We start from the raw sequence: 15,819 nt of genomic DNA, 5'->3' as shown, positions 1-15,819 counted from the left end.
ATCTAGGTAGAAAGACTCAAAGGGTGAATCATCAGCCACTTGGCCCTGCTGCTTGGATTGAGTGTTAATGCAGTTTTTCAGTGGTGCATTGAGTGGAAGCAGAGAGACGAGAGCCAAGGCGTGTTCTGCGGATGCGTCTGTGTTCTAGTTAAAGGTGCACTGAGGGGCAAGACCTAATTTCTCTATATAAATGGAGCAGAAATATCACACTGGCATTTCCTCTATATGAGTGCAAAGACACAGGCATTTTCCGGATGCTGAAACATCATGGAAAGGAGACAAGACAGAGGCAAGAAGCAGTTCCTAAGGGGGCATGATATGACAGAGTTCAGCCTCGAGAGGAGTTGTATAGCAAACAGGGACATTATCTCGTGAAGAACTGATGAAAAGTCAGTTCTGAAGTTACAACCAAATGGAGCAAAGCGTGTGTTGACTGGCCTCGGTCTACTGGAACAAAAAGGCAAAACGTTTGCCAGGGAAGGGAAGAGATTAAATAGGAAATTACAGCCGAGCCACCAGCATCAATACCTATTGCTTCTTTCTGGAAAGGAGATGGTTCTCCAGTGTCTCTTGAAGCCAGAGTTTGGAAATGGTTCCTGGACGATTCTGTGCAAGCCAATAAGCCTTGGGTGATGTAGATGATATCCATCAGTCCAGCCTCTTGGCTGGCCTTGCCCCTCAAACTATGGTCTCCAACCAAATATAACTATTTACATTCCCCCCATGGTGTAGCAGGGTGCTTTTACCATCGGGCCCTTGCCCATGCAATGTTCCTCTGCCTGGAACCCTCCATATCTTGTATCCCTGCTTAATTCTTACTGCTCGTGTCTTAGAATCTACTTTCTCCAGGAGGTAATTCTGGATTACCATGGTGGGGTGAGTGCTTCTCCTCTCTTTTTCCATAGCACTCTGCTTTTCCTCTTCTTACTTACCTCTTGCTATACTGGTTTCGTGGATCCCTTTCTAGTCTGAGAGTCTCTTGAGGATAAGGACTTTGTTTTTGTCCCATATTTATTGAAGTATAATTTACGCACAATACAATTCACTCTTTTTAAATGTGCAAATTGATAAGTTTCAACAAAGACACATAGAGGTGTGACTATCACCACAATCAAGATACAGAATGGTCCTTCAACCCAGAAAGTTCCCTTGTGCCCCTTTGCAAGCAGACTCTAGCAATTACTGATCTGTTATCTATCCTTATACTTTGGCATTTTCCAGAATGTTATATGAACATGTAGTCTTTTGTGTCTGACTTCTTTCATTTCACCAGTGAAATACTTTGGAGATTCATCCATTTTGTTGTATGAATAAGGTGATTTCTTTTCAGTGTGGAGTAGGTGTTCATTATATGGATATACTGCAATTTGTTTATCCATTCACTAGTTGATGGCCACTTTAGTTTCCACTTTGGCACTATTCTGTATAAAGAGTCTATGAACATTTACCTACAAGGGTTTTTGTGTAATTTATTTTTTCATTTCTCTTGGATAAATCCTAGGAATGGAATTGCTGAGCCATTTTATAAGAAATTGCTAAACTGTTTCCGAAGTGACTATATTATTTTACATTCTTACCAGCAATGGATGAATTTCAGTTGCTTCACATCTTCATCAGAACTTGGTATTGTCAGTCTTATTTTAACCATTCTAGTAGTGACATGATGATATCCCATAGTGGCTTTAATTTACACATTTTTGATAACTATTAATGTTGAACATCTTTTCTTGTTCTTATTTGCTGTTCATATATTTACTCTGGTGACAAGTGTGTTCAAATTTTTGCCTTTTAAAAAAAAAAACAGATTATTTGTCTTATTTTTGTGTTGTAAGAGTTCTTTATAAATTTTGGATTCAAGTCCTTTATGAGATATGCTTAGTTAATATTTTCTCATAGTCTGTAACTTTAAAATATTTTCTTTAAATTGTTTTCCAAGAATAGAAATTTATAATTTTTATAAAGTTTGATGAACCAATTTTATCTCTTATGATTCATTCTTGTTTTTGTCCCTTCTAATAAGTCTTCACCTAAACCAAAGACACTCAGGGTTTTTTTCCTATGCTTACTTTTAAAGGTTTTGTAATTTTTACTCCTACATTTAAGATCACGATCTATTTAGAGACAATTTTTGTGTATGACGTGCAGTGGGATTGAAGTTCCAAAGCAACATTTAATGAAAGGACTATCTTCTCCCCCACTGAATTATCTTGGAACCTTTGTCAGAAATTAACCATATGTATGTGTGTCTATTTCTGTACCCTTCATTCTTTCTATTGACCTGTATGTCTATCTTTATGTTAGTATCACACTGTCTTGATTAGAGTAGCTTTATAATAAGTCTTAAAATCAAGTAGTGGAAGTCCTCCAACTTTGCTCTTCTTTTTCAAAATTGTTTTGGCTATATCAGGTCTTTCTCATTTTCATATAAATTTTAGAATTAGCTTAACCATTTAAAAAATTCTGCTATTATTTTGACTTGGGTTGCATTGACACTTATAGATCAGTTAGGGGAAAATTTACATCTTAACTATGTCGAGTCTACCAAATCATGAACACTGTCTATCTCTCTACTAAGACCTCTCCAGGTCTTCATTAAATTCTCTCAGCAATATCTTAGAGAATTTACAGATCTTTCATGTGTTTTGTGAAAGTTATTCCTAAATGTTTCAATTTTTGATGCTATTATATTAATATTTTTAAATTTAAATTTCCAATTGTTTATTTCTAATACATAGAAATACAATTGATTTTTTTTTAAAGATTTATTTTTTTTATTGATTGATTGATTGATTGATTGCTATGTTGGGTCTTCGTTTCTGTGCTAGGGCTTTCTCAACCACTGCGCCACCAGGGAAGCCCACAATTGATTTTTATAGATTGACTTTCTGTCCTGTGACTTTCCTAAACTCATTTATTAGCTCTAGTAGTACTTTTGTAGATTCTGTAGATTTTGCTTCATTGATGATCATGTTCTCTGAAAATAAAGACAATTTTACTTTTTCATTTCCAACTTGAATGGGAAAATATTCACTCTTTAATCATTAAGTATGATGTTAGCTATAGATTTTTGTAAAAGCTCTTTATCTGAGTAAAGAATTTCCTTCTATTCCTCATTTGCTGATAGATTTAATTATGAATGAATGTTGAATTTTGTCAAATGCTTTTTTCAGGGACATTTTCCCCCATTTTACCACCGATGTTTAGACTGTTTCTGCACATTTTAAGTACTCCATAGATATTTGTTGAATAAATGAGGCTGGGCTAAATACCTCTGAGAATGTAAGGTTATACTTCAACCATTCAGAAGCATAAGATGAGCTAGGGGGACTTCAGAGTATTTGAATGCTTAGTCATGTCAGGAGTACTAGATTTGCCTAAATGATCATGCAGTTTTTACAATATTCCTATGAAGAAAGTGTCTCCATTTTACAAATGAGGAATGAATAATAGATAGAAAGATTAAAAAGCTATAATATTGTTGGGATGTGGGGATGTAGTTCTGTGTTTCATTACTCAACAGAAATAAAAAGACAATCAAGACAATCATTAATTTCAGAAAATAAAAAAATAAACAATATGATATTGCTTATATGCAGAATCTAAAAAAAAATGATACAATGAACTTATTAACAAAACAGAGACAGACTCACAGACTTAGAGAACGAACTTATGGTTACCAGAGCAGAAGGGTGGGATGGGGGTGGGGGGGGAGAGATAGTCAGGGAGTTTGGGATTGACATGTATACACTGCTATATTTAAAATGGATAACCAACCAGGACCTATTATATAGCACATGGAACTCTGCTCAGTATTACTATGAAACAACCTAAATGGGAAAATAATTTGAAAAAGAATGGATACAGGTATATGTATAACTAAATCACTTTGCTGTACACCTGAAACTAACACAACATTGTTAATCAACTATACTCCAATATAAAATAAAAAGTTAAAAAAAAAATGAAGGATGCTGGTTCCAAATATAATGCAAGTTAAAATGGAGGATGATTCAGCCATTTGATGGAATGAATAAATCAAGAATCCAACTGGTCTCTATACAAGGAATGGTGTTCTTGGAATGACGGTTGGACCACTAAGAAGGAAAAGTAATCCTTGCACGATACTTGGCTCAGCCATGAATGGTATCCTCATAGTCAAAATAATGTAAATTTAAGTTATTGGTTTGCAACCGTGAGGATTTGATCTATACACAAAGCAAAGAAGATTTCATTGGGGTTACTCATCAAAGTGCAAATGTTTATCAACCTTGACAAAGCAAAAGTTGAGATAGATCTGAAAGAAGTTAGAAAGTGGGAGAGAAATCAAGAAATTTTAGGAATATGAACCTTTTTATTTTCCAAAAAGGGAATATTTAAACCCCTCTGAGACTCAGTTCCTCACCTGCACAATGAGATATGAAGTCTCATCTAGAGGGTTTGTTGTGAGGATTAATGAATGAATGTAAAATGCCTAATATGTGGTAGGTACTCAACTAACTATAGTAGTGATAGAGAGGAGAATCCTCACTAATGATGCAGAAATCTCGACTTCTTAACTTCAGGGTCTGCAGAGCACCTTTCCTGCGACACTTTCACTGCCCAGAGAGCAGGGAGGTAATGAAAGAGCAGGGGCTATGTGGCCAGCCGAGGACATCTGAATGACATGACAACCCTGTGGGCGGTGTCAGCTTCCCCATTTTACAGTTGAGGGAGTTGAGATGCTGCGTGGCCAACTGACTTGCACTGAATTAGCCCTGAAGTGGCTAAACCAGGGCCACAACCCAGCAACCATGACTCTAGATTCCGTTGTCTGCCACTGAGCTAAGTGGCACGTGAATCTGCAACACTGGGTAAGCTCCTGGTATATCTTCTGTACACATTTCTAATGAATAGGCCCCTAGGTTTAATTAAAGGAAAAAAAGATAATTATTTTTCCCAACAGTTGCAAATTATTTACATTGCATTTGTGTTGATGGCTAATAAAAGAGCAAAGGAGCGTGGGGACAGCCCAGAGTGGCTGTAATTCTTCTAGGGGCCATAATGAAGCACTAGTTTGAATGCCAACAAGCGAGCATAGATGAGCCTGCTGCCCCATTAAGACCTGTTCTAGGCAAGCGGTTCTCTACCCTGGGCATGATTCAATCATCAGAAATAGGTCTCCGAGGCCAACACCTGAGAATAGCAACGCATATGTCCATGCCCCGCTGAACTGCCCCTCGGTTAGTTCACGGTTGCTATGGAATGGGTGACAAAGGGCAAAACAGTGGCCCAGGTTGAGCCTACCACCAATCCTGGAACAGCTCTTAACTGACCTTTTAAAGCATGATGGAGTGGGAAGGGGACAGAGCCACTGCCACAGACCTGTTCTCAAATCTATGTATAAGCTTTTGCTTTGCCATGGCTATTGAAACAATATGTAATATGTATTGTGTGTATAATATATATTATAATGTGGGTTATATAGTGTAATGTGTATTACATATATTATGATATGAGTGTGTGTGGGGGGCACTTTTTGGATATCATTATGTAGGAAAGAGTTTTGGGTTTTCACCATTGTTAGTTATTAACCCTGTGGCCATCTTGGGAAAGTCACACCTTGTGAAAGTAGTTTCTTTGTCATTTTCATAATGATCACACCTACCTCTCAGGTTGCTGGGGGGAGCATTACATATATGACAACATCTCTTAAACTGTGAAGCAAGGTGTGAGGATTAACATTAGGACAGCTTTGATTATTCTAGGGCTCCCTCTAATCTGTCATTTCATTTCTAAAGCAGCTACTCTGCACCCAGATTCCTGTGGGGGAATAAAAGGACAAACCAAGGAGCTCCCAGTTGAAGAATTAGATTAACAGTTTAGAAAGATCACTCTTAATGTCAGTCTGGAGGATGGATTGGAATGGGACAAGACTTCTTACTGGAAGACAAGTCAAGAAGCCATTGCAGCTATTCTCATAGGAGAGCTGGGCCAGAGACAAATCAAGGGGCTGGAATTAGCAGAAATAAGATATTCACCAGATGAGATTTTCACATAGGACTATTACACCAATCCTGGTACAAGTCTTAGTGCTGGTTGACTTTAAGTTATCTTGTATTCATTTGCTAATAACAAAGTACCACAAACTGGATGTCTTAGAACAGCAGGAATTTATTGTCTCACAGTTCTGGAGGCCAGAAGTCTGAAATCAAATTGTCAGCAGGACCATGTCTGCTCTGAAGGTCTCTCTTGTAGATTTTGGTAGTTCCTTGGCTTGTGACAACACAACTTCACTCTTCACGTGGCGTTCTCCCTGTGTGCATGTCTGTCTCTGTGGCCAAATTTCCCCTTTTTATAAGGACACCAGTCATTTTGGATTAGGGCCCACCCTAATAACCTCATTTTAACTTGATTATCCCTATAAAGACCCTATCTTCAAATAAAGTCACATTGCAAGGTACTGGAGGTTAGGACTCCAGTCCATCTTTTGGGGGAGACACCTCAACCAGTAATATATATTTGATACGTATTTTAAGTGTATTAATTGTACATTATACAATATATCATTCAGCTGATCAAATTATTGAAGAGCAACTTAAAATGCTATATAATTTAGACCATTTAGATAGACTCAGTCTTTAATGGATCAGAAAATATTCAAATGTTTGTTGTATATTTACACATTTGTTGGTACTTATCCGTATACATGTATATAAGATTCAGTAACAGCTCCTAATGATGGATTGGATAAGATTGAGGTCAGAAATCCCCACATGCAGTTGTAATCTGCTAGTTTGTTGATTAATAACGGACTTTAACTCTGAAACATCTCTGAATAGATAGTAGCATTTAAGAATTAAAGCTTTTGATTAATTTTTTAAAATATCTATACTGGGCATCTAGAAATAGAAATAATGGGATTTGGGCAATATTCATAATATTATTATGGATTCAAATAATGATCTTAAAAGTCAATCTTTTTGTTTTATTTTTTCCACTGTTTTCCAGTGAACAAGCACAAGCCATGGATTGAGACTTCGTATCATGGGGTCATAACAGAGAACAACGACACAGTCATTTTGGACCCACCACTTGTCGCCCTGGATAAAGATGCACCGGTTCCTTTTGCAGGTGAGACGATAGCTTAGCATGGTTAGGCTCTGCTTATTTGGGAGACAAGTTGGGAAACCTCCACGAAACCCAGGCTTGGGCTTTATTGCTCTTGTCACCACCTGTGGCTCTCACAGATCAGCTTGTGCTTTCAAAGCTGTATGCTTCTTCTGATTCCTGGTGTGGATTCTGTATCTCCTTATGGTTTTTCTCCTTGATGTTGCCTCCAATGCAAGACCCTTATATCTTCTTCTTCTGAGAGATGGTATATTGCTGAAGTGGCCTCTGGAGTTGGAAAAGCTGGGCCAGCAAGGCCTGTGGGGGAATTTTCCCTCTGGAAAGAGGGAAAATTCTGTATCTTCTCATCAACACGAGAAGATGTGTAACCCACTGTCCCCACTACCCACATATCATGAACAGGTGAAGACTTGTAACTTGGTAGATTGACAAGAGAAAAAGGAAAGAAAAAAGGATCCGGAGTTATTTGCTAAGGTTAGGACAAGCTTGTGCCCTTAAGCTTCAAAATGGGTGTGGCCTTTAGAGGAGGAATCTGGAGGCAGTGTCATTTTGCCCTTGCAGCTTGTGGCTAGAGAGCCTTCTCATTGTCATCAAGATGACCACTGCTTCCTCCTCTAACCTCCTGCAAGGGCCAGGTCCCAGGAGGGGTGTGTGAAAGAAGATGGCTGTGTCTCATGTTTCCATAGATTTTGGCAAAAAAAAGAGGATGGGTGATGGCGGGGCAGGGCGGGGCGGGGAGGGATTGGACAGAGAATTTCTGAAGATGCCTACATCATGAGTGATATTGTTAACATTTTATAACTGTCAGGAGAAAGACAGGAAATTTAAGGAAGGTTTTCAAGATTTCTGGAAGATTGCTTTATGATAGATGGGTGCCAGGCTGAGGTTTTTACCATGATGAAGTCTAGTTTTTATGACAGTTTGTCTGTTACATTATGAGCTACTTGGGCAGAAAAAAATGGCTCTTTCACACTTCTAAGAGATAAGCTCTGTGAAGTCCTTTTTTTCATTATGGAACATTATAAAGTAAGGAGTGAGGGGGTGAGTTAAATGGGGAAATTCAGCCTTATGTGAAGACAAACCCATAAGCATTCTCGCAGAGCATGTGAGAGATATTCTAGACTCTCAGAAGAAGGCTTAATCTTTATTTTATGTAGAATGATAACCACCAAGGGTACCTAACTGTGACTTCCATGGTGTTTAGAGTTGGGACATTTCCATACATCTTCCAGCCATCCTCAGAGGTCCCAGCTCAACCAAAGGCCACTTGGCAGTGTAAATCCCATGCTATCTTTTCCACAGTAGATGAGGTGTCTTCCCCAGACCTTCTTTATCAGCCTGGGAATATTCCAACTCATCCCCTTCTTGAACATAACTATACTGAGGTTAATCATCAATTCTCACCAACCCACTGGAAATGAGATTTTAAAACAAACACTAGCAAAAATGTTTGGGTCATGGGAATGTTTGGACTGGCATGCACTGTGCACTTAAAAAAATGAAATAGAGACAGCATTTAGAAGTTGGGAAAGTTTGCATAAAACTGCAGGATTCTGGTTTATCTTGATGAATTAGATCTGAAATACAGAGCTGTGTTGTGGCTTCCCTCATTAGACTGAGCATGTGCAGGTCCTTTATTCATCTTTCCATTCAAGTGCGTGACCCCTCTTTAAGAAATAAGAGAAAAAACTAATGACATATTAAATGGGAAGTAAACAGATGCTTTTAAGTCACTGTAAGGTAGAGAGGCTAACACTTTAAAAGATGAGGGATGTGTCTGATTATTCGTTGTGTCTGCCTCAGTATAGCCCTGTTCTCATCCAATAGTGTACTAGGAAACTGAGGTCGTTGAACAAGCTGTTCTACAGTAAACTTATAAACTCTAATGTAAAGACTAAAATGGAAAAAAAAATTCAAGCAAATCTGCTATTTGAAAGTTTGGATTACAAACACTTACCTTCCTTGGTTGTCGACCTGAAGGACAGTTAATCATTTCACCTGAAGATTGACCAAAGGATTTCCTTCAATGCTAAATTCATCAAATACTTTTAAACTTTAAGTTGTATTCTGACCATCAGACGTGACCACGGGTGTTCTGACACCTCTTGAAACTAAGGTTTGCTTCTAAGCGAAGCCCTGAGCAGTTATTTCCATCTGAAGACAATCTCTACGCTCCGCCTGATATTTGCAGCTGCGTTTAAAAAAAAAATCTAGCTTAATGCATCAAAATATAATCTTGCAAGTTCTTAAGAGTAAAAAGTAAAGGTGCTTTTTAGAATGGTCAAAGCTATTTTTCTCAGCGTTATTTATGATTGGCTCTGAGATAGGACACAGACACTAACCAGCCATCCATGCTGCAAAGAACATTTATCTTAAAACATTTAAAACATTTATCTTAAAAATAAAATACTGAAGATTTATTTCAGATCCCTATCATTCTCATAAAATTGAAAAATTCATATCTGCCAGCTCCATCACTTCTTGAAGTCAACTGCAGCTTTTGGTCCCCCCCCCCCCCACTTATCAACTGCTCTGGTATCGTGTGTCAGTTTTTCCACCCGCATCCCAGTGGTCTTTATTTCCAGCTTAGCCAGTGAGATGAGCTACAAACTCATGAGGAGATGGTTCCATCCGTATCACTTTTGCTCTGTCTTGTTTCTCTTGAGATTCTCCCTCTTTAAAAACTTTTTAAGAAAATTTCCTACCTAAAATATCACTCATTTAAATAAAAATCATGATTGAATTTTGTGGATAAATACAAAATTCAGGGATATAAAATAGCTTTTATTATATATCTCCTGATTATGACAATGTGTTTATTGTAGAAAATGTGAAATCTTCTTACCCCCAGAGAGAGTCTCTGTTAACATTTTAGTGTATTTCTTTCCAGTCATTTTGCTACTCTGTTTTAATCCAAAAATAGTGATACACTTTATATTCAATATTATAACTTATTTTTCCTACTAATGAATATACACCATTTTATTAAATACTCTTCTGCATCTCATTAAATGGCTGCATGATTTCCAACTCAATGAATATTCTACAGTTTACCGTTCTTTTACTTTTTTCCAGCTTTATTGAGATATAATTGACATACAGCATTGTGTAAGTTTAAGGCATACAACGTGTTGACTTGATACACTTATATGTTGCAAAATGATTACCACTGCATAGTGTTACCTAACACCTCCATCTCCTCATGTAATTACCACTTCTTTTTGTGGTGACAATATGTAAGGTCTACTTTCTTAGCAATTTTCAAGTATATAATATAATATTATTAACTCTAATCACCATGCTGAACATTAGATCTCCCAAACTCATAACTTGAAGTTTGTACCCTTTGACTGACATCTCCACATTTCTCCACCACAACCCCTGGTAACCACCATTCTGCTCTCTGTTTCTATGAATTCAGCTTTTTCACTGTCCACATATAAGTGATATCATACAGTATTTATCATTCTCTGTCTGACATTTCACTTAGCATGCTGCCCTCAAGGTCCATCCATATTGTCACAAATGGCAGGATTTCCTTCTTTTTCATAATGAGAAATTTGAGATTTCTCAGCCATTATTATGGCTGAATAATGTCTGTATACATCTCCTTTATTCATTCATCCATTGACAGACAGGTAGTTTCCATATCTTGGCTATTGTGAATAATGCTGCAATGAACATGGAAAGGCAGATAATCTCTTGAAGACCCTGATTTCATTTCCTTTGGGTATATACCCAGAAGTGAGATTGCTGGATCCTATGGTTGTTCGGTTTTTAATTTTTTGAGGAACCTCCATACTGTTCTCCATAGTGGTTGTACCAATTTACATTCCCATCAGCAGTGCACAAGGGTTCCCTTTTCTCCACACCCGCTCCAGCATTTATCATTTGTAGACTTTTTGATGACGGCCATTCAGACTGGTGTGAGATGACAGGCAATTTGTCTATTTCAAGTCTTTTTTATTACAATATGTGTCTACATTTCTGATTCTATCATTTGGATGGATTTCACAATTGGAATTAATTGGTCAAATATTTTAAAGTTCTGAAACCTGTTAAAATGCTTTCCAGAGAAGTTGTGTACATTTGCGGTCACATTCACACACATCTCTCATTCCCTGACCCTATATGGCTCATTCTAATGGTGTGGTTTCATGGCAATAATATGGATTCACCAATTACAGTAGTCTCATTCTTTTCATCTGTGGAATAAATATATAAGCTTCCCAGAGTTGCTGTGTTGATTACATTTAAAGAATGTCTAGGATGCATGTTGCAAAGATTCAAGATATAGTAGAAGTTCTGTAAATTTGAGTTTACTTTTCATGATCCTTCTCTCTTCTTTCATAGAGGAGATCACTAACTCACAGGGAGCCCAAGAAAGTTGCTCAGTGTCCCAGAGCAGGCTAGCCGTGGGGCTGGGATTGGAGCCCAGGGCTTTCATCCTTGCTGTGAATTCCCTTTCCCTGTGATATTTCCGTTTGATTCCTGCCACAGCTGATGAGCAGAGGCGCTCTCTCTCAGTCAGTGAAACCTCCCTCAGACCTCAGTCAAGTCCATGAGACCTGACTCAGTTCTCAACTCGGTGTCTGAGCTCAGTGGACATGATCTTAGAGAATCACATACAGAAAAATCCTTGAGTCATAATGCAAATTCTGTCCACTGCATGGCAAAAAAATGGTAATGAAAGCAAGCTGGGCACACCGTGAAATTATTAATTTCTACATGAGCCCCACTGAGGCCTGTTAGGAAACCGTGGAAACTTTTAAATTTAAAGGGAATTAGATTGCCTTTCAGAGGTAATAGAACTGCTCATTTGTCTACACTGGGCCAGTCTGGACTTGTCTTTTGGGAGGACGGTGCTACAGAGAATGATAAGGCATAATTGGCTGGCTTCCCAGCCTGGGTGACTCTCTGAAGGCTGCCCAGAAAATTGCCTGGGACATGGTTTGGCCTGGTTTGATTAGCTGGTTGTAGCGGAAGGTGCTTTTTCCTCCGTGGTTGTCTCCATGGGTCCTCCTTGTTCTGCCCAGCATCTGCCCATCTATCTGCCTCCTTGTCTTTGGACCCACCCAGGGCCCTTGTTTGTGCTTTGGGCCCCAAAGCTGCCCAATGGCAGAGACCCTCCCTGGGGGTTTGTCTTATAGCGAAAAAGGAATCCTGGTTGTGAACAGTCCCAGGTTCTGACCAGACACACATGGTTTCACAGTTAGGCTCTGCCTTTGACCAGCGATATGGTCTTAGATAAGGTACTGAACTCCTCTGAGGGGCAGTTTCCTTATATTTAAAATGGAGGTAAACACAGTACCTATTCCTGGGATAATACATGGATTAAATGAGATACTAATGTAAAGTACCAAGAGCGCTGGCAGCCAGGAGATGTTCAGTGTATCATAGTTCTGATAAGCCTAGCAATGGTAGTAATGAGAGTAGTCAGAGTAATAATGATTCTCATTATCATCAATAGCCGTGTTTTATTCATTTTAGGTTGATTACAATGGTGTGATTAAAATCTGTGATGATGATGTTAAGGAAAGAAGAAAAGTAAGCTTGGAGTTTGTTCTGAAGGCTTGATGCCGTCACCCACTTGCACCACCAAGCTACGTTGCCTGGATTGTTTGGTTATGTGGCAGTCTGGGGACAACCAGTTAACTAATGCAGGGTAAAGTCGTCTGTGAATTGTGCAGAACTCTGTAAATGTTAGTTGAAAATGAACGTCCCCTTACATTCTACCTATCATTTATCCCTGTGGAGTAACCTATTAGTTGCAAGATATACTTTTAGATTACCGCAGACCATGTGCCCTTTTATTATAAACACACACACACACACACACACACACACACACACACACACATACACATGTGTGCCAGCTCCTGCACACACAAAATTACATCCAAGCCTCACACCAACCCTGTGGAAAAAGTAGGTCAGCTGTTATGATTCAGTTTTACAAGTAAGGACATTGAGACTTAGAGAAATTAAGCAACTGTTCCAGGTTACCAAGCTAAGGACAGACCAGCCCTGTCACTCAATTCCAGACCCTCAGACTCCAAGTCCTGCCTTCTTTCCCCTCTGCCGATTGTCCAGTGTTTGAGGCGTATGTCACTGGCAGTAGAAGATTTCCATGGTACCCGGACATAGTGTTAAAGAAAGTTGAGCCCCATGCTAATCCATTCCCTTTTAACTTCTTTTTTTAATCTTTCTGATTATGTCAAGGAGAGAGGTGCAATTTGGGAGGCTCAAGATGTCTTCAGCACCTCTCAAACACTTGCTAATCTCTCTTTTTGACAAAGATAGAGCAAGCGCTATCCCAATAGCACTCCGTAGGCAATAGCACTGTGCTAGAATTTTAATAACATTCTGTTGTATTTTATTTAGATTACGCTCTATTTGAGGCACCTATTGCTGGCTTTTCAGTTTTCTTTTTAAATAAATTCAACGAAGTTTTTAAAACCCCAATTTAAAGAAAAATGTAAGTAAATAAGTATTTAGGTAGTTTATGGCAGTGGCAAAAAACCACGAAAGAGGGTCTTTGGCTGAGTACCACGTGGATACCAGACAATGGCCCCATCCAGGCCTCACTGCCCCATCCAGCAACCTCAGGATCACCGGCACTGGACACAGCCATCTTCAGTCTGTCCTGCCCCACGGCTCTCTGAGCTGTGGTCCTGGCAGCAGAGGGGCGGTCTGTGTCAGCCTCACCACGGATGCGCCTTTGCGTTCCAAGTTGGTTGCCGCGGGGGTCGTTCCTGAGGGCCAGAGGGTGATGTCCCACCCTGCTCTCTCTGAGCATTCACTTGGCCTCAGCCAGAGGTCAGTGCATAGCAGGTCCTGCAGAGAATCAGGTTTAGACTTAGCTCTGGAATCTACAATGTGGGCTACTGCCTTGGACCTCCCAGAGTTGGAATCTAGCATAAACAGGAACCAGCATCTAGTCATTCAAATACATGTGAAAATTACTAAAAAGAATAAAGAATAAAACAGTATACCCATACTCCTAAAACCCTGCCAGACTGTTTTTATTCACGTCTAGATACATAGCTCTTATTAATTTGGATCATAGTATGTATGGTTCAGAGTCTTTTTTTTTTTTTCTTTGCACAGAACATTTTCCAAGCAGATTGAAACAGATTCAGAAATACTACTTAAATGTAGGCATAATTATATATCATATAACTGTATCATAGTTTACTTAATCATGCTACTATGTTTTGTATATATGAGTTGTTTACAAAATTTTCCCATTTAAAAATAATTACACTGCCGTGGGCAACTTTGCTTAAAATACCTTTCTTATATAAACATAGGAGTCAGGATTTTATGTTTATGGTTTAGTTCATAGACAGTAAGTAAAAAAAAAAATAAAAATAAACAGATGTGTCCCATTTTCAGTGGCAGATTGAGATTGTGTTGTCGAATGTTTCTGCTGATATGATCTGTGATTGCCCAATTTTCGAGCAGATGGTGGGGTTCAGATTAGACTGGGAAGTAAGGACTGGAGGGGACTCCCACCCCTGTCTGCAGCCTGTGGCAGAGTCCCCTGTCCCCATCTCTGCAGGCTTCAGGCCTCCATCCCTATGGCAATGTCTCCCCCTCACTACAGTGACTGTGATCGAAGGGTTTCCAGCTGTAGGCAAGATGTGATTTGAGAATGATACAGAAGTTATTTTAAAGTTGAAAAAAATTGAGGGCTGAGGGCACAACAACCAGTAAATACGGCAGAAGATCTGGTCAGGTCGAAGCTTGTGATCACTGGAGGGACGGGGAAGGGGGTGACAAGGAAAAGGTCCATTTGTAGTCCCCAGAAGCAGCAAGGCTTATTGGACCGCACCTATGGTCCTGATTCTGCTGGTGCTGGAGGGGCTTGCGAGGCAGGCTGGGAAAAAGAAAGGCCTGATGTTTCCATCACTCTGGAATTGAAATGTTGGTCGTCTCTATTCCTTGGTTCTCTTTCTTCTGCCAGCTTGGCAGCTGCCAGCCTTGACAGTGATGGATGTGGGGTTGGGGGCATAATGGGGGTCCGTTCTTGGTTATCCCTTCACGGGCACTGCATTCACTCCAGTTTTCCCCTTTCACACATTTTATATCTCCCTCCTGTCTGCTGAGGACCAAGCAGCTCAGGAGGCAGATCTCAGCTCCCGTGGGGGTAGACAGGAGACATCAAGTCATGCTTGGGCACTGGGAGCTTGGAGCACAAAGCCCTAGCCTCACTGAGATGAGAACACAACACTCCTGCCGCCACACTTTCTAGGGTGGAGCTGCTCTGCCAAAGGGAGGATAAGGAGCTTCCCTGGTTCTCTGCTGCCCATGAGTTTGGGGTCTTTGCCCTGAGTTTTTTCTCTTGGCTATAACAAATCCTTCCACTTTTTTCTTCTTGTTAATTATCCTCTTTCTTGGTCCACCCGAAAGTGGCTCTCAGTGTTGCTGAAAGTGTCTGTCTGTGTATCCCCTGCCACGTGGCCTTTTGTTGTTGTTGGTTTTAACTTCTCTCAGGCCATGTGGCATTGCAGCCTTGGTAAGTTTTGGATGGCCCATCTCATCATAAAGATTCTACTGCTCACTTCTCCTCCATCACATTATATGCTTAATCCTGGTATCCCAGACCTCTCCGCAGGAGCCTGTTGGACTGGGTTCTTTGGCAGCAGCTGGAGACCCCGTGAGTGTGGTCACACATGGTCACAAGGGATGGCTGGAGGAGGGACTAGA

The 15,819-nt window shown here is 39.7% G+C and overlaps 1 protein-coding gene across 2 annotated transcripts in view; it reads left to right on the top strand.

The window, feature by feature from the left end:
- Positions 1–15,819, top strand: part of CLSTN2 (calsyntenin 2) — a 650,264-nt gene that overhangs the window by 242,737 nt on the left and 391,708 nt on the right. For both annotated transcript variants that reach the window (XM_059921899.1, XM_059921900.1), the window contains exon 2: positions 6,988–7,110. In XM_059921899.1, coding sequence (XP_059777882.1) covers positions 6,988–7,110 — 123 coding nt within the window. The remainder of the gene's footprint in view (positions 1–6,987; positions 7,111–15,819) is intronic.

The sequence above is a fragment of the Balaenoptera ricei genome, chromosome 4 (genome assembly GCF_028023285.1).
Source record: "Balaenoptera ricei isolate mBalRic1 chromosome 4, mBalRic1.hap2, whole genome shotgun sequence".
In the NCBI taxonomy this organism is placed as follows: domain Eukaryota; kingdom Metazoa; phylum Chordata; class Mammalia; order Artiodactyla; family Balaenopteridae; genus Balaenoptera; species Balaenoptera ricei.
This window is presented reverse-complemented; position numbering and strand designations above follow the sequence as displayed.